Genomic DNA, 24984 nt, shown 5'->3' with positions numbered 1-24984 from the left:
CAAAAAAAAAAGGTTAATTCCAGTTGTCTTCTTTTTTGTTTTATGTTTATGTATATTAATGATTTTGGTATCTAGCTATATTATTCATTAAATATGAATTTTCTTTTGTAGATTTATCCATATATTTGAGAAATGAAAAAAAAAAATTGATATCTATACTTTATTTTGTGTTATCTACCCTCCACTTCGTTTGTAAAATACATATCAAATTTATTCATAAATGACAAAAAAATAAAATGTCAACTCTAAAATAAAATCTACCACTCTTACAAAAACAAAATAAAAACAATAAAACGCAAAATAAATATTACATAAAATAAAAAATCATTTGAATATATGATTACTTCACATGAATATTTTCCTAAATACTAATGTATAGTGGATAAGTGTCCACCGCGTGGAAAAAATCACTAAATAGATATTAAAAATTATTTTTCTTTGAATAAATTATGATCCATAAAACACAGTGTTGGGTTTTACTATTTATTTATTTATTATTTTTTTGGGATCTATAGCGGTTGTTTTTTTTACATTTTGGATAAACTCAAATGATCAATGTAGTAAATCACGTTGATCAGGTGAATCAAGTTAGACAAATATTGGCAAAAACTTGTGTGAGGCGGTCTCACATGTCGTATTTTGTGAGACGTATCTCTTATTTGGGTCATCAATGAAAAAATATTACTTTTTATGCTAAGAGTATTACTTTTTATTTTGAATATCGGTAGAGTTGATCCGTATCACAGATAAAGATTCGTGAGATCATCTCACAAGAGACCTACTCACAAATATTATGTGACAAATCAAAGTTGTGATGATAAGAAACAAGATATATTAAACAACTTGATTCTACATCACGTGAGCGAAAATAGTATTCCATATGCAAAGGAAAAAAACAAGGAAGTCGTCAGCTTAGAGCCCGCAAACAACCAATGGCCAAAGCCAAAGAAAAATAAATAGGGAAGAATTACGGGGGTGATTAATGTTTCATAATTATGTATATAAATTTCACGTACTGTTGATTGAATCCCACCTTCCATACAAGTAAAGAAAATTCCATTTTTTTATGAAGTAAGAGCTGTCTATTTCTCATTCTGTGCTGTCCTTTTCTTTTACCATCCGTTATTTTTTGTTTATATTTTCCTCCTTAATTGCCACTCATCATCATTCAATCACCGCACGTTTCCTTTCTCCTTCCTTCTTTCTGGCTTCCTTTCCGTTTTAGCTTAGTGTCGAGTCAAAGCTTCTTGCGTAGGGTGGCTTAGAATGAGGGCTTGAAGAAGAGAGACATGAAGAGGCTAGTAAGTACGTTGTGATTCTTATTTATGCTAGTAAGTACGTTGTGATTCTTATTTATGCTTTCTTTAATTGATTAATGTAAGTTTTTTTTAGTTTCTTGATTGTGGGTTTCTTTGATAATTTTCTTGGATCCAGTACTGTTGTTTTTTGCTTTGTGTGTATGTGGGAATCCTGCAAAAAGTAAATCTTGTCAGTGAATATGTGTTGGGTTAAGCTTAAAATTTCGCAGAATACTATTTCCAAGACCTTGAATCTTAACTTGAACTGCTGTTCTGTTGTTTTTGCTTATTTGTTTTCCTTGATCTGATTGTTTTCGCTCTTCTTTGTTTGGTGAAGTGTGTATTTATTTACTTCAGTCTACATTTTACTTCGAATTGGGCTTGATCTTCAACTTTCTGAATAAGGATGCTGGTTGGTCTGTCTACATTGTCTGTAATAGACGCTTAATTCGTGGACTCTAGATCTAACGGTGATTTATTTGTAAGTAGCAGTGAAGGGACTAAAATTTTTATCAATGTTCTAGACCAACAGTAATGTTTGTTCTCTTGATCTGTAATGTGGATGATTGAGCTATTTCTGAGCTCTTAGCCAATATATGCAAACAATTTATTAGGGGCCTGATTCTTGCAAATTTCAAGCTAGTATCGAGTATGGCTTTAAGGTTTGATAAGCTATCTGTTTCTTTGTTACTCCTTTATTCTCAGGCAGTTTTGCTTCTGCTCCTGGTTTCGAGTTATGCAGCAGAATACAATGGAGAATGCAAGCCTACTTGGCCGATGATTCCCAGACCTCACAGTGTCTCCGTTTCCGAATTTGGGGCGATAGGAGATGGGAAAACCTTAAATACTTTGGCTTTTCAGAATGCTATTTTCTATCTGAGGTCCTTTGTTGACAAGGGCGGTGCACAGCTGTATGTTCCACCTGGCCGTTGGGTTATCGGATGCATAAATCTCACCAGCCATCTCACACTATTCCTTGAAAAAGATGCTGTTCTTCTTGCCTCTCAGGTGATCACCGTACTATGAAAAATCTTATCATGCTATGCTATCATGACAGCAGTCAGCAGCTAAATTTCCTGGTAATCTGGGAATATGAGTTATATTGAACTTTTAACGAGTATCTTTGCAGGATTATAGCCATTGGGATGTTGTTGGACCCTTACCTTCTTATGGTCGGGGCCTTGAGATACCCGGTAACAGATATGGCAGCTTGATCATGGGACATAATTTAACTGATGTGGTTATAACGGGTAATGAAATTATACCTGAAACTGATCCATTTGCTACTATTTGTGTTTTCTCACCATTAGCAGTTCTACCATTCTTATAGTAATTTAGTGCTCTTACCGTCTAAACAGGCAATAATGGAACTATTGATGGTCAGGGCTCAGTTTGGTGGAAACAAGCGGATGCACACTCCTTAAATTACAGTCGACCACATTTAATAGAATTGATCGGCTCAGACAATGTTTTAATATCGAACTTGACCTTCTTAAATGCACCTGCTTGGAATATACATCCAGTTTACTGCAGGTGCGTGCCAGTTAAACACATGAAATTCAATATGCCATGTTTGAAATGCTTTTGATTGCAAGATATTTTTTTTATTTGTTCCATAATGCAGATATTTGCTGGTTCAGAACATTACGGTATATTCTCCGCCTGAGTCTCCACACACCAGTGGGATAGTTCCAGGTCTGTCAAATAGTTAATGGCTCGTGCCTCCCAATGTGTATTTTGGTTTTTCAGTCGATCCTTGCTTATTTGATTATGGCATGTTCACCTTTCATTCTTTAATAATTTTAATGTTACCATACCACGACAATGTATTATTCACGTGTTGGCTAGTCATAGTGACTCTATTGTTGGGAACCTTAAATAGAACTTTTCAAATCCAGATTCTTCTGAGCATGTGTGCGTTGAGAACAGCAACATTAGCACGGGATATGATGCGGTTGTGCTTAAAAGTGGTTGGGATGAGTATGGAATATCATATGGGAAACCAACCAGCAATGTTCATATTCGGTGGGTTCGCCTAAAGTCTTCTTCAGGATCGGGAATCGCACTTGGCAGCGAAATGTCAGGTGGCATTTCAAATGTATTGGTGGAGCACCTTGACATGCAGGACTCGTTGACAGGAGTTCAACTAAAGACAGCAAGAGGAAGAGGCGGCTATATCAAAGGTATATATGTATCGGATGCTTACATGGAAAATGTACAGGAGGGAATCAAGGCAACAGGTCAGTATGATTCACATCCGGATGACAAATTCGATCCCGATGCGCTGCCGGTGGTTAGTGGAATTACCTTCAAGAACATTGTTGGTGTAAATATTAGTACGGCCGGTACCTTTATTGGAATTGATCAATCTCCCTTTACTTCTATATGTTTATCAAACATATCATTCTCAATCTCTTCTGATTCATCCATATCGTGGGTATGCTCCAACGTTGAGGGGTCATCGACCAATGTGTCACCCGAACCTTGCCCGGAACTCCAAAACTCAACTACCAATTCATCAACCAACTGCAATTCCTTCTCCCTCTCGTATCCGAATAGGCAAGTAGCAGTCTTATGATACGCTGTGGCTGAACCTCTCCATCATTCATTCATTGCTCTGTACGATAAGAAACAGCGCTTCCTCTGCCGATTCAACATCCCAAAACAGGCAAAAGCCAAAATGCTGGCCAAGAGAAAGAGAACTCTCCCGGGTAGTGTGTACAGTGTCGATTTCTTTATTTATGTGTAAGAAAAGTTTTGGTAGAACTCAGATACTTGTTTGTGTGGAGCATCATTCATTTCATATCCATTAATTAGTCATGTTGTGTACAATGTAAATCACCGCTAATAAAACAGATTATTAATATTCGAGATGTGTTGATTCGTGATTTTGGCTCCATTGATGCGGCTATTTATTGTTTAGATCGTTGGTTTAATGGCACGGCAGGTTTTAAGCATCCGTATGATTTCTTTGTTCACAAAGAGGGAAGATGGCCATGAAAATCTCTGATATCAAAGTCTTTCATCCTACCGAGGCACTGGTTTGCGCTTTGGCTTTTTGCACACGCTAAGTTTCTTACTCGGAATAGACTTGGGTTTGTTCTGGATAATTCATGTGTGTTGTGTAGTGATGCACAGGAGTCCAACGACCACATTTACTTCAGGTGCAGGTTTTCGAAGAAGATATCGGATGGTGTTCGAGATTGGTTGGGCATGAAGAAAGGTATGAGATCGGCAATCGTTGTCCTCAAAGCCTTTCGAGTTGTTTACCGAGGCAAGTCAACGATTAACAAGATGAGATGTATGGCACTTACAGTTACGATATATCATGTTTGGAACACGAGGAATCAGGTGATTTTTGAAAACGAAAAGCTGGATGTTGACACTATTATTAAGAAGATTAATATTTTAATTTATCATTGTATTCCGAGTGCGATATATGTCATAGATGACGTGTAGTATGTAATACGACGTTAAGAACTATGTAGTATGTAATACGACGTTAAGAACTATGTCTTTGTTTTAGTCTGGGGATACCCAGTGTATTATTTGTACTATTCTTTTTATCAAATTTAATGGAAGTAATTTCATTAAAAAAAAAACAAAAGAAAAGAAAGAAACCCATAAGAAGCACTAGAATAAAGATTGTCTTCCACAGTACATAGCTGCTGATATATGCATATCTTTCAAATCTTGTATGATTCAATCGCTCATTCATTATGCTTCACTGTATGTTTACATTCACCAACTATTCCACACCGCGAATCATCGACTGTAGCAACTGGATTCTTACGTCATGAATGTACGGTTGAATAGTTTCAATTTTCTAAGTTGATTGAATCTTCTTTTCCACGTTCACTCACTCGAATGCTTGATCAAAGTTTTGACCGAACCCAAACTCATCTCCTACATTATGAGTGTTTGAGAAATTTAACTTTTTAAATGTAGACTATATTTCTTGGTAAACTTTGATTCATAAAGTTCTATATTATATTTTATTTGTATTTTAAATTAATGAATTCGAGCCAAATTCGAAAATATTCAAATTTTTCGTAAGACAAACTCAGAGCTCATTTTATTTTATTCAATAATTCTAGAGCTTTAATATTTTATTAATTTAATATTAAATAAATATATCTATAAGCTTTTCGAATACGAAAGTTCAAACCATTCAATCTTCGAAGTGAACTCGAATATATTGATTAGAGTTGAATTCAACCCTTCAAATTTTTTTCATAACCGATTCTATTTGTTTGCATCCCTGGTTGGATTTTACTAGTAAATAGGCATCACGAAATGTTTGAGGACTTAACCATGTGGTCTTGAACATTCTCTCTTTCTTTCTTTATTTAAATAAAAAATATCTAATCTGGGCTTTTACATGTTTTTTTCTGGAGGGTTCTAACATTTAATATGGAAGAACACAAAATTAATATTTTTGAAATCATACGTGTACTGCTATTATAGGTGGTTATGAGCCCAAAAACAAATGGAGTTTGGTGTTTTAGGGTTGGGCAGAACCAAGATTCAGAAAATTTATGGTATCCAAGTCCCTCAACCAATTATTCTTCATTCCCAGTTTGGTCCCCTGGCTGGGTTTTTGTAGCTGTAAAGTTCTGAGGGATATCCATGAAAAAGTATTATTTTCTATGCTAAGAGTATTACTTTTTATTGTGAATATCGGTAGAGTTGACCCGTCTCACAAATAAAGATCCGTGATATCGTGTCACAAGAGACCTACTCTAGTATGTATATTCCTATGGACTAAACTTGTCATCTTTAGTAGCAAATTTATGAAAACCAAACAATCACAACTTTCATATTTGTTTTCGATTTTAGTTGTGAAAACCAACAAATTTGTTTATCATACAACTAGTTCAAATATAATCTTTGGATAAAAAACAGACCAAACCAATACAAAGTTCATAATGTTAGAACCACTTGGCTATAATCATAAAGTATATTAGATGTTCGATACATGCATGCAGAATCGATCTCGTGCGTACAAATGATGCAGTTGAATTTCATATAATTGAGATGGTTTGAACAATTTCAAGTCTTTCGATCTTCTGATTTACTCTTTGATTCCGAGTTGCATTCAAAAGGATATTTGGTAGTGTCAAATGAGCTATAAATCGTCGAACGTAAATTACTACTAAAACCGCTACCGCGATTAAATTGAATTTAAAATGCATAAAGACTTTCCATTTACTAAAATGCTCATCTTTCTTGTTCTTTTTTATTTTTATTTTTATTTTTATTTTTATTTTTATTTCGGGGGAAGTTATATGCACGTAATGGTAAATATTTTAAACAAGAAAAACAAAATCAAATGGAAACTAAAATATCCGAGAAAAATGTTAGTTCCTGAGATCGAAAGGGGACCACAACGAGTCCAGCGGGCATGGCTGCCCGGAGTCTAGCCGGTGCCACGGCTTGCCGCTGCCGCTCCAGTGTAGCAGGCTCACCGGACCAGGATGCAGGTCCCTGCAGCTCCCGCGCACATTGTCCCCTCCCAAACCATGCTGGTTCCACCGGTGGTCGATCGGAGCCACCTGCCCGGCGAACACCAGCAGGTATGGCGGCAGCGAGCCCAGCTCGTAGATCCGGTTGGGGCTCGACTTCTGTATCTCCATCCAACGCTCGATCAAGCGGGTGTACCCGAACCGCCTCCAGTTGCCCAGATCTATCACCATCACACCCGTGTTGAAATAACAGGGGCGGCGGCCCAAAAATACGCCGGAGAATCCCGACCAGAAGTGGCTCGTGAAGTATTTAGTGAAATTGGCGTGGCAATACTCGGGTGCTCCGATGGTCTTCCTCCCTAAGCTTGTTTTCCAGAGCTTCGAGATGTCATCGACCACCACTAGATCGGAATCCAGGTAAATGACCCGGTTCACGCACGGTTCCAGAAGTTCCGCAAGATAATTTCTCGCATAATTTAGCGGCTGTTCAAGGGCTTGCCTCACGGAGCTTGAGATTAGGCGTCTAACCCGTTCCGGGTCGAAGTAATATACTCTGAATTTCAACTCGGGGAAGGTGGAACGGACCAGGGTTTCTAGGCCCGTCTCTGAAACAAGGAAATGGAAGAACACACTTTCCGGGCACCTTGAATGCCGGATAATCGAATGGACGGCGGCGATTGAACCTCGTAGATATTCCACATCCAGAGTTATCGCTACGTGTACCAGAGAAGGATCACAAACACTGAATTTCCCTGATTTCAATGAGTGGCACTCATCGGCATTGTGGAATGGCGGGACCGTCCGGAAGGTGGATCTTCCCCAATCGTTAATGGGTCCATGGAATCTGAAATATAAATCGATTTGAGATGATCTGATAGCTTCCGCAGGATGAAAAGATTGCAGAGAAGGAGATAGCACAATAATCGCCATCGCCGCAGAGAAAAAACCCGAAAATCTCATAACCCACTGCATTTTTCTTCGTCGAAAGAATTCCTAACTCCTTTTCCCTGGTTTTTCGACGAGACTGAACAAAAAAGAATGGGAATGCCAGAATGGGGACAAAAATCCAAAAGTAACCAGAAAAAATTTTCTGGTTACTTTAGAAAGGAAAAAAAAGGAACAAAATGTGCTTTGCTTTCTGGGAATTTCTTCTGTCCTTTACGTGTGGACGAAGCGAAGCGATAAAGAATCAATCCATGAATGGGGAAACGAGATGCGCCAATATGCACCGACGAGCGGTGCAGTGAGTGTGTGGCATTTACTGGTGAAGAAAGAAAGATTGGCGCTCACAACTGTCAGAGAAGAGTAGTTCGTGGGAGAGATTTTTGCCTTAAATATTGTTTCTCATTGTCATTATCCGTATCATTTACAATTCTTTCATATAATCTTTCATCACAAATCAAATCAAATATATACAATATGTGAATGAAATCTTCTGTACTTTCCTATCTTGTTACACAAATAAACCTTCTCTTTAATTTTTATTAGGCAAATAATTTTTCCTAGAGTTATTTATTTTATTTTGTGAAATACATCAACTTTTATGAGATTTTCACATATTAATTTTGTTAAACGGAACTTCGATCTGATCCGATTTATGAAAAATATTATTTTTTATGTTAAATATATTATTTTTAACTACATATATAGACTAAATCGACCTATCTCATAGATATATTAATGAGACCAATTCACTAAAGACTTATTCTAACACATAAGATAACATAAGATTTTGTTGAGTAAATAACATCGTTAATCATCTGGTGAGTAACTTCGACTCTTAAAAGGCTTAGATATATATCTACAAGGAACTCCTTGTTTTCAATAGAAATATTGATTATTTACCATTTTTTGTTCACAAAAACTTGTGTGTATATAAATTTTGTGAGACGTTTATTTTATTTGAGTCACTCATTAAAAATATTAATTTTTATTGCAAATATGAGCAGAGTTCTCCCGATTCGTGAGACCGTTTCATAAGAGACATCCTCTTATTTGGTATACGTTTATTTAATCAGAGACTCTTGGGTTGTTTGACGGATGTTTTCAAGTTCTTGATTTGATTAGTAGAACAAAATTGAAGTGAATTTCAAATTAATGACATTTAGTACTCAATTTTAATAGTAATTATGATAAACTTCAAATACATCTAAAATGAGTGTTATATTATATATTTCAAATGTTTTTCAAATCAAATCTCTCTTTCCAAATAAATTTATCAATCTAAGTGCAATATTGATTTATTTATCAGTAATCCATTCCAAATACAAGATAAGATTATTAAATATTTCTAAATAAAGAAACCAAGCATGCAAGTGAAGCAGAAAAGGGATTATTGAGTTGCATTTATTACATCATTCCAATGGCTCTTACCGCTGGTGTCGAATATAGGCTGCAAATGCATCCATTTTCTCCTTAGCCAATGACGAACCAATCTCTAAACCTCCTTGCAAAGTGACATGCATCATCTATCCGCGCATCAATCGACAAGGATTCGAACTCCTCGTGTTAGTGTATTAATAATTCCGACTCATTCATTGGTCGTAGGCATCAAATTTCGACGACCTCACCACCGCCAAAAATGGCTTTCCGACCAGTTGCCTAAACTCTGTCTGCCAAGACTCCGATCCCCTCAAGATTTCATCACTATTGTTCACTTTTTTTACGTATAACATCCCCTATGAACTCGACTGCTTTAAAAAATCCACCATTTCCTTTCAAATGTTGGTGAATTGATTTTGTCCTTCCGAAATAGTTGTCGAGAAGTGGTGGATTTAGACATGTCCCGGCATTCGCGAAGACGATGGACTTCGTATTCCCAGTTCTTGCCGCTGATTTTACTAAGAAAGTCCAAACGTAAGCAATCATCACAGTATACGAAGATAGGTAGTGGATACAACAAGCCTAGGAAGTGATAATTGCTGACCCCGAAGCAGTGAGCCACCTAATTTGAATTCAAAGCCACTCAAATTTGAATTCGAAGAATATTATTTTTGAATTATAAACACATGTCTTGATTAGTCAAAAAATGTTAGGTTTTATTTTTTTTCCCCCTAAACTTCACCTATAAATATTCATTCATTCTTCATTCCAAAATCACACCAAAACACAAAATCCTTTCATCTACAATCATAAGTGTAGAAGTGAGATAAAGGATTTAGTGTGATATTTCTTAAGGATTGTTTATCCTTGGAAGGAATATGATTAGTGGAGAGAAAGTGAGTGTTAAAATCAGAGTGTTATGAGTGAAATACTTTGTATTCTCAATTCTCTTGTCTTCTTTGTTATTAATAAAGAAGTGATCTCCTTGAGATGTTTAGAGTGGACGTAGCCCAATCTTGGGGTAAACCACTATAAATATTGGTGTTCATCTTATTCATTGTTGATATTACTTATGATGTTCCGCTGCGATGTTACCTCGTTTATTTCCCTGATATCCCAACACGCAGATGCTGGAATTTGAAAATAGTGTTATCTGGATTGCTAAAAGAAAGATTATCTTGAAAGCCTGATTTAGAATCAATTCTGGGTTCTGGAAAATCTGGAACGAAAGGGTAGAATTTGCCGAGTTCCCTGTTTCGATTGAAATCAGAAGCTCGGCTCGATTATTTTGGCAGAAACCGAATCACTGGGAAAGTAGCGGAATTCTGACATGCTCGAGAGTCTAGTGGATACAACAAATTCCCGATCAGCGAAAGATAACGCTTGAGAGTGTGTGAGAGTGAATTTTTCATATTTGGAACCCGAGATGTAAATTTCTTCCTGATGGATTCGAATCAAGTTGACACGTGATAGTATTAAACAATTTCTCTCACACTCGAAACCGAACTAACCCAAAAACTCGCGAACCTGAACTTGAACCCGCTAAACTCGACTCAATCCGATCAACCTTACTAAAACCGATTTTAATTTTTTTAAAATTCTTTTAAAAATTAACTAAATAAAAATTAATAATAATAATAATATTTAAATTTAAACATATAATAACAAAACCTATCTTAAATATTATTTTAATTTGAAAATCTAATTATAAAAAATATTAACTAAATCAAATAAACAATTATTTAAAAAAATACAAAATGTTAAAAATAAATATTATATGATGAACATTTATATATAAATATACATTGATTTTTTCAAACATGTAATATATAAAAATGTTGACAATATTTATTTATTATATATGTCTAAAAATTTAAAATTTTTGGGTCAACTCGAACCCGATTAGTTTTTAAGGTCGGATATCAGGTCAAACACGAGCTGACCCGAACTCGAAAACCCTCGATCAAAACCTAATTTTTTCTGTGGTGAACCGGGTCGAGTCCTATTTTGAAACCCCTAGTTGAAACTATTTTCTGCATGAAATAAGATTTGGAAAATGGAAATTGGTAATTGAAAGGAATATAATTTATTTCTTAATTTTTTTTGATAATATTGTACATATTAAATTATTGAGTTTTGCTTTTCTAGAATATTGAGATATTTTATAAATTTTAGATATGATAGATTTATTTAAAAGAGTATATTTTCTAATGAAACTTTTATTTCTGTATCTTGTAGGATTATATTCAAGAAATAAACTCTGTGACAAGGAAAACTTATAAATAATCAAATATAGATGTTGGGATCGATGAATGAATATAGATGGCACATGAGACGAGCACATGTGTTGGTGAAAAATGTATACCATTTATTTGGGCTAGGTAGATTAGATTATATCCGCAGAGCAGTGTCTTCATCTATTCAACACATGACATGTGATTACTTGATATTTGAAGTCGTTAATCCATGATTATATCAATTTAACTGCTTTGACAAATTTGTGTTGATGATATAATTCAAACAAAACGATAAACAATTTCGATCCGAATATGTTAAAAGGCAAAAACTTGTATGAGACGGTCTCACGGGTCGTATTTGTGAGACGGATCTCTTATTTGGGTCATCCATGAAAAAATATTACTTTTTATACTAAGAGTATTACTTTTTATTGTGAATATGGGTAGGGTTGACCGGTCTCACATGAGACTACTCATGTTAAAATCTTTTGAGATACTGAAACCATGCATGAAAAGTGACGAGGAACCATAAGAAGAAAGTAGCAGACGAACAAGAATGCTAATTTTATGTCACTCTATCTTCAATCCATCAGAGAATGTTGCCGCAAAAGCATCCATTTTCGCCTTAGCCAAGGACAGACCAATCTCTAACCCACCTTCAAATTCCCTGGATTTGCAAAGTGACATGGATCCATCCGCATCAATCGACACGGATTCGAACTTCTTGGGTTCCCCCCACCCGAAATCAGCGTCGTAGGCATCAAATTTGGGGCACCCCGCCACCCCGAACAACCGCTTTCCGATCAGCGCAGAAAATTCAGTTATCCAAGACTCCGCTCCCCTCAAGATTTCATCACTTTTGTTCACTTTTTTACTGATAACATCCCCTATCAACTCGACTGCCGTGAGAAACCCATCATTTCCTTTCAACTGGTGGTGCGTTGACTCCGTCCTCATGAAGGCCACACAGTTTCCGAAATAGTTGACGGGCAGTGGTGGATTCAGCCGTGGCCTGGCATCGGCCGCGAAGGTGAAGTGTTCCGGCTCGTTGGGATCAACTTCTTCCTCTGTACTTGCCGCTGATTTTACTAAGCAAGTCCAAACGTAAGCAGTCGTCACAGTAAACGTAGATAAGTAGAGTAAAGCTTGATTTTTCGATAGCGCCAAATTCTTGAGTTTTTGTATGTCATCCTTGCGTAGAATGTAGGTTGCTCTAACTTTGTCGGCGTAGGAGTTTGAACGGTGAGATATTCTCTTGTAAATTTTCATTTGATTCCAGTAAATGTTGGATATTCCAGATGGATCTTTGATCCCAGATCTTTCAAAAAAAGGAAGTGAATAATTTTGAGCCAATACTTCGTCTCCCCCGAGCCTAGCTACTGAACTCCAAAATCTGATGAATCCCGTAGTTGAACTCGCATCTCCTACGACGTGATGATTGCTGATTCCGATGCAGATGCCGGAATCTGGAAATAGTGTTATCTGGATTGCTAAAAGTGAGATTATCTTGAAGCCTGATTCAGAATTAATTCTGGGTTCTGGCAAATCAGGGACGAAAGGGTAGAACTCATTGGCATCCTTGAATCCGTTTCCTGTCAGATGATCGAAATCATAAGCTTGGCTCGACTCGGCTATTGTGACAGAAACCGAGTCGCCAGGAAAGTAGCAGAACTCCGGCATGCCCGAGTCTAGTGGATACAACAAATTTCCTGCCAGCGGGAGATAATGCTGGAGAGTGTGTGCGAGTGAATTTTTCAGAGTTGGAACTATCGTTTGTAGGAAAGAAGATTTGGAACATGGAAATTGATACAAGAGAACACGATGGACCGGATGGAAGTGCAGCCACGGCATGTCGAAGAATGAAAGGGGAAGGCGTTGTTCAGTCGACGAGTCGGTGGTGGAGGGCGGTGCAACGCGGCAATAATCGAGGATAGCGGCGGCTTTGGGGGTGCTTGCAGCCATGGATTCCTACCTTGCTTCCCCACAAGAAGGGACGTCTATGTATAGAACCCAAGATGCCTATCAGACCAATATTGTCATCTAGCATGTTCTCAAACAAAAATTTTATATAGTTTTCTAAAAGATGTAATTATAAATTCATGGATAATATTAATGTTAAAAAATTATATAAATTTCGAGAAATGTTGAATCTTTTGAAGTCAGTATTTCAACAAAAACAATTGGTTGGTATGTATTTTAATATTATTGGTCAAGATCAAATGAATAAAATAATAATTGAGTTTCAATCGTTGGTGTAAAATATAGTTGGCGTGAAACATGAGAATCCTTTGCTTGATAATAAAAATCTTAATGATTGTTAAGTAAATGTTAAAAGAAGATTTCGTTTGTGATTTCCCCATAAGGACCCGAGTAATTCTTGGACTCGCTAGGGAAGATCAAACTTAATCGGGCCAGGTTCTAAGTGTTAGTTTTGTGATCCACGTGCTACGTTATTATTAGATATTTAATTAATATTTTAATATACAATTTATGGTTTAATAAATAATACTTATTATTAAATGAATAAGAAGGATATTCTAGGACCTTCTTTTCTACTCACTGGAAGTTGAATTGGTCAGAGTGGTTTTATACTACTAACATACGTTGATACAACGTGTCATTTTATCCAATTTACATGAAACGGTCCTCTCTCTCTTTATAAGAAAAGAGCACAAATATCATAATATATCACTCAAGAGAAAGCTTTGTGACTCGAGAATTAGGAAAGAGAGGAAAATCGTTTTCTTCAATTGCGTAGCAGAAGGAATCTATGGCAAACCAAGGTTAGTAATTAATTATTTTTGTAACTAATGGAATGTGATTATTATGAAGTTCTAAGATCTATATATATGTCAAATTATATGTGTTTGAATTATAATTTGTCATGAATCATGTTAGATTTTACATGTGGTATCAGAGCCAGGTTTAAGAACTCGTGATTTGCCATTCGTTTATATTATAATTCATGAACTCAGAATTCAAATGAGATTATATTCCGCTGCAAAGATAAATCACCTTTGTGTTAATGATTATATATATTTGTTAAATATATTTGCTGAAAATTGTTTATGTTGTCTATATTGCTGAAAATATGATGGCAAATCAAGACCTTTACTTGGACGTTGCTCAAGTTATATAATTTGAATTAATTTCATGTTGGTTTGTTAATCACTAAAGTGATCTTACCATAAAGTTAATAAGTTCTAACTTATATAATCAAACTTTAATTACTGTGTTGCTTGGAAATAAAACTAGAGTTGTAGGTAATTAAAAATTCATAACTATAAGGCATTTACGGATCACCCAAAGGTTGATAATTTGTTCTTATAATTTATGAATATAAAATGTGGTAATTAACATATTATGCTAGATATTTTGTATATCCAAAGATAACAAAATAATTTTCCTTAAATATCTTGATCACCAAATTACAGTAAACTATTAAGCATCATAATGTTTATATATTGTTGTATTACCCAAAGGTGAACATCAATATAAATTAATATTTATCGGTACTGAATCTGTAATTACGTTGTATTCAAAGCATTTAACACATGATCATTATATTGTTCTTGCAGTATCTGTTCCTGTTTCACTTCAATCGCATGCTTCATCTATTTCCATGTTTAATGGTCTCAACTTCTCTGATTAGGATTCACATTCACAAATGGAATGTGAATGAACTTCACAGTATGCTAGTTCAGGAGGAAACAAGACTTATGAATCAAGAAACTCATTCTATTCATCTCGTAACCAATCAAGGAGCTAGAAAGAAAGCTGGAAAAAAAATCATGGAAAAGGCAAACAAAGACTACATAAGGTGAATGAGTCATCTGCCCAAATCCAGGAAAAGGAACACAACAATTTTAAGTGTCGCTTTTGTGGAAAACAAGGACACTTTCAGAAATATTGTCTGAAACATAAGGCGTGGTTCGAAAAGAAAGGTATGTTTCATGCTTTGGTATGTTTTGAATCAAATTTAGTTGAAGTTCCTGATAACACATTGATTCTGGTTGTACCGCTCATGTTTCAAATTCGATGTAGGGATTCCTTACGACCCAAATCACAAATCAAAATGAAAAGTATGTTTATATGAGAAATCGAGTCAAAGCTCCAGCTGAAGCCATTGGAACATATCGTTTAATTCTAGATATTGGGCGTCATTTAGTTTTGTTTGAAACTCTTTATGTACCTACTGTTTCTCGCAATTTAGTTTCCTTGTAAAGACTTGATTATGTTGGTTATTGTTCTAAATTTGGAAATGGATGTTTCAGTTTGTTCAAACAAAATCTTTTCATTGGTTCTGGTATTATCAGTGATGGCTTATATAAATTTAGGCTTGATAATCTCTTTGCTGAGACTCTTTTAACCTTGCATCATAATATTGGAACTAAACGTGGTTTAGTAAATGAAAGGTCTGCTAACTTGTGGCATAAATGTTTGGGGCATATCTCCAAAGAAAGATTAGAGAGATTGATAAAGAATGAAATCCTACCAGATTTGGATTTTACCGATCTTGGCATTTGTGTGGATTGTATTAAAGGAAAACAAACAAAACACACAAAGAAAGGAGCCACAAAAAGCACACAACTCTTTGAAATAATACACACCGATATTTGTGGGCCTTCTGATATTTCATCTATAGAAAAGGAAAAATATTTCATCACCTTTATTGACGACTTTTCACGTTATGGTTATGTCTATCTATTACATGAAAAATCTCAGTCAGTAAATGCCTTAGAGGTATTTATAAACGAGGTTGAAAGACAATTAGATAGAAAAGTGAAAATTGTTCGATCTGTGGTGAGTATTATGGAAAATATGATGAATCAGAACAATGTCCAGGTCCGTTTGCTAAATTCCTTGAGAAACATGGCATTTGTGCTCAATACACTATGCCCGGTACACCACAACAAAATGGTGTAGCAGAAAGGCGTAACCGTACTTTATTAGAAATGGTTAGGAGTATGATGAGTAAATCATCATTACCTATGTCCTTGTAGATGCATGCGTTAAAAACTGCTGCGTAATACCTTCCCGTGTAACGTATTTGAGCATTTCAGTCCTTCATACCTCTGAAAATTATCGTTGAGCTAACACCACATTTGTAACATACTTCAACATTTCATCATGTCTTTATGATAAAATTATGTCAAATACTCATTAACTTCTTTGTGTATTTCATTCTTTTTCGCGTTCATTATATGATCATTTGACACAATTAAATCAAAACAATTGTGAAAAACTTTGATTTGTAGATGAAAAAAGAATTTTTGAGAATTAATTGGCTAAGATGTTGATCAGCTTCAAAATTTCCCATAATTGTTTCGATTTAATTATGTCAAATAATCTTAATTGAATGCGGAAAAAGAATGAAATACACGACAAAATATTGATGAGTATTTGACGTAATTCTCATAGAGAAATGAGTCTACATACTAAAAAAAATAACAGCGGAATTAAAATGATCAAATCCATTACAAAAGATGCATTAGTTCAACGAGAATTTTCATAGAGATGTTGACACGATTTACATATTAACAAATATGCCGAAATGCTCAAATCTTTAACGCAATGTATTAGTTCAACGAGAATTCCTCGAGGTATTTGACTAGGGATGGCAATTTCCTCCAAACCCGTTGGAGGATCCGATACCCGACCCGAATAGAAGAGGATATGGAGGGATTTTAAGACCCGATTAAATAATTGGGTAATCGGGTATGGGGATTTTCGGGTTCGGGTATGGAGGCAGGTTTGATATAATCCGACCCACACCCGACCCGAAAACTCGTTTANTAATCGGGTCTTAAAATAAAGAAAACGATGTTTTGTATATTAAAAGAGAAGAAAATATATATATATATATACACACACACACACGTACTTATTATAAAGCGTGAATAATTTTTCTTATTGTTCATTTAAATAATTTTTTAAATATTCATAACTTCGTTGAAAAAATTTAAATTTCAAAAAATTCAATTGTATATGATAATTGGGTATTTGAGTAGGATATAGGTATCCGATAATCCGATGGATATGTGGATGAAATTCAATACCCGATGGGTATGGGGATGTGTATGGAGATGAATTTAATAAATAGTTATGAGGATGGATGTATGAAATCCGACCCATACCCTACCCATTGCCATCCCTATATTTGACGCCATTATCTATGTGGTTTAATTAATAACATGTCAGTTGATTTTTTAAAATTGATAAATGCTCGAACTTTTTCTTCTTTTAATAATCTAAAGTCGCAATCAATTCGATAACCAAAACATTGTATGTACACTATTTTTTAAAAAAAGAAAACATTGTATATACACAGGGCATTACATGGTCTTGACTTGACCTGCAGTGAATAACATAATTTTAAGCAAATAGCATTGAACAAATAAATTTTAGAAGTAAAACAGAACTCAGTCATAATAGTTTTTTTCTCAGCTGAGATTTTTAATTGTTTCGTTTGAAACATCTCACTAAAATTGACATCAGAGAGCAGGATTTTTCCCTTAGACCAGATGGCAGAGGATGGTTAAAACGGAAAACGACATAACAAACGACATATGGACAAGGTCTAACGGATCGATGAGATGGAAAAAACACTTTGGTATCCCATGTGTTGTAGATGATGACTGAGGCACGGACGCAGGGGCCAGGGCGAGGTTACCAGATCTGATCACTAACAGGCCGAAGAATGACAACTCGGTACGTGGTAATGGTAGCGAGGTGGTAGGTAGCCACGAAACTCTACACATGCATATTAAAATACGGGTCCTAAACCAATTAGAATACTAAGAGTACTGATGCAAAAAAAAAAAAAAGCACTTATTCCAGAAAGTAATGCATGCAAAGCTTGTTCTGCATCAGATGCACACATCACCCTGGAACCAATGGACTCAATGGTCTTGTTTGGTACCCAAAGCCAAGCAGGATTAACCACCATCTACGCGGAGTACAAAGAAACATAAAGGATTCTTTGATAAAGGCAAGCACAAACGGATTAGCCCAAGTTGGGAAACTAACAGCATTGTCATACGAAATGTAGTCAGGAAGTAGTTCCGGGGCTCGAATCTCCTTCTGAGAAGAAGTATAAGAACAAACACTGCGATGCTAGTTTAATCACAGTTTCATAATTTACAGTGGGTTTGGTTTGAGATAGATACTCAAATCGAATGGAGAGGAGGCACACGTTCGGAAAACTTCCCTATAATTGGTCCAACCGACTTTATTCCAGATTAATCTTTACCCAATTGACACCAGAAATCATGGAGTTTATTCAAAATAAATATACTTGTCATCTCCACAAGAAAGGTTAGAAACAACGTGACGAAGGAGAACGTCTTCCAGCACAAACCACCAGTTCTTTCAACAAAAACAAATAGAACACATTGTACCAGGTTACTGTGATAAATGAAGGGAAAAACGGTAGATCAATCATCAATCTTGTCCAAAGGAAAGAGCCCATATAAGAATGCCTAAACTTAACTGGTACCATAATAACTCATTCACTCACACTCCAGCAACTTGAACAAACGAATTTAAATAAAAAAAGATACAACATCCATTCACGGATAATCACATTTACTATCATAAGAAAGGCTGTAACTAAAATCTTTTCCAAATCAGGTTTTCCAGTCAAAGTAGAAACTTTATATGCCACTGATTTCTGATGAGAATGCAGCTCAATTCGATATATATTTCGAACATTATATGCTAAAATTTAAGCAGATGCAGTCATTCAGGTTCCAGCTTTGATCAAAATCCGTACTTGAGGAACGTAAAGATTACACATCGATTGGAATACTTACTTCTCTTCCATTGCAGCCATCAATCTCGCTAACGAAACTACAGATATTGAGGTGGCAGTGCAGTGTAATTAACACAAAATATTAATCAAACCAAGATTACTCCTTTGAATCAACACCTTCAATTCTCCTCTTCTTTCTGTTCGAATCGACCTCTTTGTCCCTCCTCCTCTTATTTTTCTTCTCCTTCCGCTGCTCTTGCTCTTGCTCATGGTCAATTTTCGAAGCTATTTGTACAACCTCATCTTCAACACCAACATCCATTGGCTTCTGGTCAACGGGTGGAATCGCCGCTCGTGGGATGTCGGGATTCTCTTCCACCTTAATGCGCTTGCTGTGGAATTGGACCAAGTGATCGAAGGCTTCAGAGGCTCGTTGCAGATACATAGAGACGGCGGCAGAAGAGCCATTATCGACGGCGGAGAATCGATCCAGTAGCTTTGCTGCTCGAGAGAGGGACATGGGCCTCGTCCATACAACGTTTCCCGAGATCTTCCTCATTCTAAAATTTATGCAACCTAAACAAAACAAAGGAAGGAAACGATGGAAGAAGAAGAAAACGGACTGTGGCTACTCTCTTCCTTTCTCCGTGGCTTCTTTTAGGTTTAAACAAATCAAATATGTATTTTGTACTTGCAGACATGACAATGGGTCGGATCCCGACCCACTAAAATACATGATCCAACTTGTACTTTAATGGGTTCGACCCATTTTATCTATTGGATATTTTTTTATTATAATTATAACAAATTAAAATATATTACCACCAATCTAATTTATACTAGTGCATCAACCGACGCCTTGTATAATATTTTTTATAATTTATTTGATTATATTTAAATAAAAATCAAAATATAATTATAAGAAATAGTGAGAGACTATATTGTAATTTTGATATATAAAATAAAAAATAAATTGAAAAATAAAAGAAAAAAAAAATTTCAGTAAGAATTGAACCTATAACTTAAATCCAAATAAACAATGACTTTATCCGCTGAATTACATATAAATTACATTAAAATTTTAACATTTTATTAATATATATAATTATTAAAACAGACCATGACACTAAAGTTAGTTATTTTAAGTGTTTCAACTTTAATAAAATAGTATAGATATATCAAAATATTTCAAATATATTAATATCATACATTGTCAATATATTTTTTAAAAATATTTATACGTTCGTTTGATAATTCAAACTAATGTTATAAATTTTGAGTTTGAATCGAATACAAATAAAATATTAGATAAATATGAAAATGAATAAAAAAAAATAATTAGAGATATACGCTATGAATAAAAAATCGTCTAACGTTTACCACTTTTTATAACATTGCTTTTATTATAATTTTATTATCAAATATATCATTTAAATATTTTTGTAAACTTATTCATTTTAAAAAGGAGCTTACATTAATTAATTTTTAGTATGAAGTGTATATCAACATAAAATAAATAGAATCAAAATAACAATTTAATTTATAAAAGTTATGGATTTAATCACAAATGGTATATTATATATTTTGTAGAAATAATATAAAATAATATAAGACCTTAATTTTAATTTTTGATTTTAATTTATTTTACATTTTTATTCTCAATTTATTCAATTAAAAATTTGATACCCAAAATAATTAAATATTTTGAATTTTAAATTAACCAAATTTTTTATACCACTATATTTTTTACGGGCAGTTTAGTTATATTATATTATATTATATATATAACAAGTGATTTTAGCTTTCAAAAGATGAATTTTTTTATGTTAACATACAAATATATTACATTTATGTTTATTTTTTTAAATAAAAATTTTATAATAAAAGGGAGTAAATGTTGTATATATATGTATCAACAAAAAAAATAAGAAAAAGAAAAGTAATGGATGAGGGTAATTTTGTCAAAAATAAATAAATAAGTCCAATGGAATGCATTTAATAAAATATGAAAGTGTGAATATCATTCTCCATTTTGATATATCTAATTTTTAATTTCACATAATCCTAACATAAAAATAAACAAAGTAATTTAAGTTAAGACTGAATTAACAAGTCAAAATATTCTTCTTGAACATCTACTTCATCAAAACTTATTGTAAGACATGTTGATGTATTTTTTACGCTTGAACTTTTTATCCATAAATAAACAAAAAAGAAATGAGATAAAATTTGTTAATGATATAGCTTGGTATATTATTATTTATTATAAAAATGTAAATAAAAATATATTATCATTTGCGTCGTCGGCTTTACAAATATGAAAGCAGACATATACATTACCGACAAAACTTGTGTGAGACGGTCTCACGAGTCGTTTTTTGTGAGACAGATATCTTATTTGAGTCATCTACGAAAAAATATTACTTTTTATGCTAAGAATATTACTTTTTATTGTAAATATTGGTAGAGTTGACTCGTCTCACAGATAAAGATTCGTGAGACCGTCTAACAAGAGACCTACTCTATATTTCCTAAATATAAAATACATACATACATACATATACACATACATATATACACACATATACACATATATATATATGCATACATATATATATATATATATATGCAACATATATGCAACATATACATATATACATATACACGTAGATATTATTAATTTCGTTGTCACATTTTTTTTATCTTTATATATTGGATATGCACAAACTCAATATTTTTATGATTATTATTAAATAGATCAATTTTCTCTTTTACAAGAAACTTACAAAGCCACCACCATCCATTGGCAGCATCCCTCCCCTTCCATTATGGGCAAAACTCTCTCGACACCTGTTTTTCCCAGACACAAATTCAAAGGTAAGCAAATGGATCGACAAGACAAAAGTACCAACAAAACAAAGGAAGGGCAAATAGCTAATCAGCAATTACTTTCCATTATGATTCAAATATACAACAGTAACATCCAAAGATGCATCTTTATTTTTATTATTAGACGTTTTCTGGCCAGAACTCCCTAAAAAATGCCCTCTCAAATTCTTTCTCCTCCAACTGCTTTTCAAACTCCTGCGTTTTCTTCATCTTCTTAGACATGCCCTTTGCTTTCTTTTTAGACACCTGATAACATAGAATGTATTAAGCACCTTCATCAATTTCACAGGTACAGATTATTATGTCTGCCCAACCACATTCATGATTCAACACAAAGAAAGTATACTAGAAAACCTTAACACGGATTTGTTATGCTTCACCTTCTATTCCACAATTTCAATGTCACCAATTGCACCAAATTCCAATTCCTATTTGTTTAGTTAATTATACTATATTGGCTACTCAATACTTTAATAAGCACAAATATAGTTTCATCGACTACAGTCGGCAGTCGCTCATATTTCTAATCTTCATTGATAATTATGAAAAGAGATTGTCCAAACTAACCACTAAAATTATCAATTCCACATTTCATTCAAGCTATTTGGTAATGTACTGTACAGGGAAAAAGAGTCAACAGATAATTTCATATTCATTTTCCATAATGGAAATAATGCTTACTTTTGGTTCTTCCGCATCATGAGATTTTGACTGGACTGCCGCTTTCTTTGGTTTATCTGCTCCCAATCCTAGCTTATTTTTTTTTACATAAGCCTGTATAGGTTCCAACCTGCCCTGTGTGAAAATAGTAAAAATTATCAGAAAACTACATACAGTTTGTACAACAAGTTTGAAGAAGAAAATAAAGGCATTTGACGCGAAAGAGAAAGAATAGGAGTCATGTTCATAATTCCGTGTTCTCAATTCAAAGCACAAATAAATTTTTAAAAAAAAAAACAATTTTACCATTCAAAATTTTATGAGCTGAATGGCATCGACGCAACGCTGACACATTGATGATAATTTTAGTATTTTGCCAATCGAAATTGGACACAAAATGTATAATGAAGGAAACCAAAATATTGTATCAACCCTATGCTACTTGTGCTTGGAGACAGAGCATCACACCCTCACAAACCTGAGGATCAGACATGCATATTTTTGGTCTTTAATACATGGAAATTCGGTCAAAAAAAATTTCGACATTAGACAAAGGTATGACATTAATTATTATTGAACCCAATATCATACCATAATTATATTTTTGTTGTGTTCTTACTTTCATAGTGGGGTAGAGTAATAGGTTCTCCAAATAGCACAAAAATATTGTTTCATTAAGATATATAGTTTAACAATGTAAGGCGGGCCCAAGTATTAAAAAACTAGTCGCATGGCCAAGCTTAGACAAAGTGGTATGATTGACAAGGAATCAAAGCAATGATAACATGAGAAAATGGTTGATAAGAAAAAGGGATGTTATCAAGGAGACAATATATTTATAAAAGGAAAGCATGATAACCCCTCCAAGTGGAGTCACCGAAAAAAGAAATGAGCCATGTACCCCCAAACCCTATGTTAAAGTTATTTGAGATACAAAAGTTCATTTTAGCTCCATGACAACACATCTAATTGTCCTAGCTTCTTTTCTTATCATAAACATGGCAGCCTCAAATGAATTGGGAAAATAGAACAAATTCCAGCTCTTGCGAAAGCAAAAGAAAGTACAGAGAAAAGTAAGAGATGGCTAAGAACCAAGGAATAAACGAAAAACAATCTAGCACTTCAAGTTGCCAAGTTGTGGCTGAAAGAAAATATAATTGAAATTTGAACCACTTCAAAGATGTCAATCTCAATCTTTTAAATAATATTTCGTTTTCATCCTTCACATAATCATGACAAACAATCAAACACCATCCAAACTTTTCAAAACAACCAAAATTTAACACCAAAGCGAAATCCTATCCACAAACAGAAAAACATGTTGCCTAGAATTAATCCTAAAGTTCCACTAAGCTTTAATGTTTTTTTTACTTTCTCGAAACTTCATCACCGCGAGAAATATACAAAATCAAACTAAGTTAGCAATATCATAGCTCCAATCATATGTACGCATAAATTATTCGTAACTACGGTAATCTTGGCATCTGACGTAAAACACAATAAATAAAATTCCAAAACACGACATTTAATTAATCAAGAACCTGCTCGGAGATACCAAGGCCGGTCCCTTCTTTCCAACCGTGCTTCTTCAACAGCTGAATAAACCCCAAAAATCAATCATAATTTGATCCAAAAAAAGTGGTCTTTACGCAACAAAAACCCGAAATACAGAAGAATTTTAAACATGGATGGATTATTCATACCCGAAAACCAATATTGGAGGAGTCGATTGGGGTTGAAGCGGAGGAACAACCATGCTCAGTTTCTGCTCTCAATTCCATTGCGAATTAATGTTTAATTTGATCCTCACATGTTTGGGTTCATTTATAATTTAACGGGCCGGTCCATGACGAAGGCCATAAACTGCTTATTGGCCCACATATATAATTAGGCCCATTTCTCAACACTACTGCTTATTTTATTTAGAATGAAAATTAGCTTAAAAATGTATTTGTTGAAAAATTATTTAAAAATGTGAAAAATATTTGTGTTGAAAATGTGAATGTTGAATGTTGAAAATTAGGTAAAATTAGGTGTTCAATATTGAAAATTAGTGTGTGATGATGTAGGTAATGATGTATTTTATTTTTGGATTATTTGTAAAAATTTTCTATAAATAGATCTCTCATTTGTGAAGAAAATCACAATTGAGTTGAGAGAAAAATATTATAAAGTGTGTAGTGTGATAATTTTGAGAGTTTGAGATTTTTACTTTTTACCGTAAATTTTTACTTTTTCACAACACGTTATCAGCACGAAGCTCTAAAAGTCCTCCATATTTTTCCAAGCTCCGAACAGAAGAAAAAGGTAACAAAAGTAATAATATTTATTTTACTGTTATTTATTTATTGTTTATATAT

At 34.2% G+C, this 24984-nt stretch overlaps 4 protein-coding genes across 8 annotated transcripts; 1 reads left to right on the top strand and 3 right to left on the bottom strand.

The window, feature by feature from the left end:
- The first annotated feature begins 1147 nt into the window (after positions 1-1147).
- On the top strand, positions 1148-4164 carry LOC140958990 (probable polygalacturonase). Of its 4 annotated transcripts, none has more exons than XM_073416661.1 (6): positions 1148-1305; positions 2004-2306; positions 2428-2548; positions 2657-2831; positions 2923-2993; positions 3197-4164. In XM_073416661.1, the coding sequence occupies exons 2-6, from the start codon at positions 2076-2078 to the stop codon at positions 3874-3876; spliced, it is 1278 nt and encodes a 425-aa protein (XP_073272762.1). In that variant the 5' UTR covers positions 1148-1305; positions 2004-2075; the 3' UTR covers positions 3877-4164. The 4 variants fall into 4 exon arrangements, with proteins under 4 accessions (XP_073272762.1, XP_073272760.1, XP_073272761.1 ...); XM_073416659.1 differs by having other exon boundaries at positions 1149-1301; XM_073416660.1 differs by having other exon boundaries at positions 1152-1305; positions 2008-2306.
- Positions 4165-6555: 2391 nt separating this feature from the next.
- Positions 6556-8148, bottom strand: LOC140958991 (probable galacturonosyltransferase-like 7). The gene has a single exon (XM_073416663.1). It carries the CDS (start codon positions 7733-7735, stop codon positions 6659-6661), a length of 1077 nt encoding a protein of 358 aa, XP_073272764.1. The 5' UTR covers positions 7736-8148; the 3' UTR covers positions 6556-6658.
- Positions 8149-11766: 3618 nt separating this feature from the next.
- On the bottom strand, positions 11767-13389 carry LOC140960076 (phenolic glucoside malonyltransferase 1-like). Its single transcript, XM_073418207.1, has one exon. It carries the CDS (start codon positions 13282-13284, stop codon positions 11893-11895), a length of 1392 nt encoding a protein of 463 aa, XP_073274308.1. The 5' UTR covers positions 13285-13389; the 3' UTR covers positions 11767-11892.
- An 8360-nt stretch (positions 13390-21749) lies between these two features.
- LOC140959854 (SURP and G-patch domain-containing protein 1-like protein) lies at positions 21750-24455 on the bottom strand. 2 transcript variants are annotated; one of them, XM_073417889.1, is made up of 4 exons: positions 24328-24455; positions 24166-24219; positions 22646-22759; positions 21750-21925 (listed from the first exon to the last, which is right to left on the bottom strand). In XM_073417889.1, the coding sequence occupies exons 1-4, from the start codon at positions 24403-24405 to the stop codon at positions 21902-21904; spliced, it is 270 nt and encodes an 89-aa protein (XP_073273990.1). In that variant the 5' UTR covers positions 24406-24455; the 3' UTR covers positions 21750-21901. The 2 variants fall into 2 exon arrangements, with proteins under 2 accessions (XP_073273990.1, XP_073273989.1); XM_073417888.1 differs by lacking the exon at positions 21750-21925 and adding an exon at positions 21984-22210.
- Positions 24456-24984: the final 529 nt, after the last annotated feature.

The sequence above is a fragment of the Primulina huaijiensis genome, chromosome 15 (assembly GCF_012295235.1).
Source record: "Primulina huaijiensis isolate GDHJ02 chromosome 15, ASM1229523v2, whole genome shotgun sequence".
NCBI lineage: Eukaryota > Viridiplantae > Streptophyta > Magnoliopsida > Lamiales > Gesneriaceae > Primulina > Primulina huaijiensis.
Note: the sequence above shows the minus strand (reverse complement) of the source record. Positions and strands in the feature narration are given on the sequence as shown.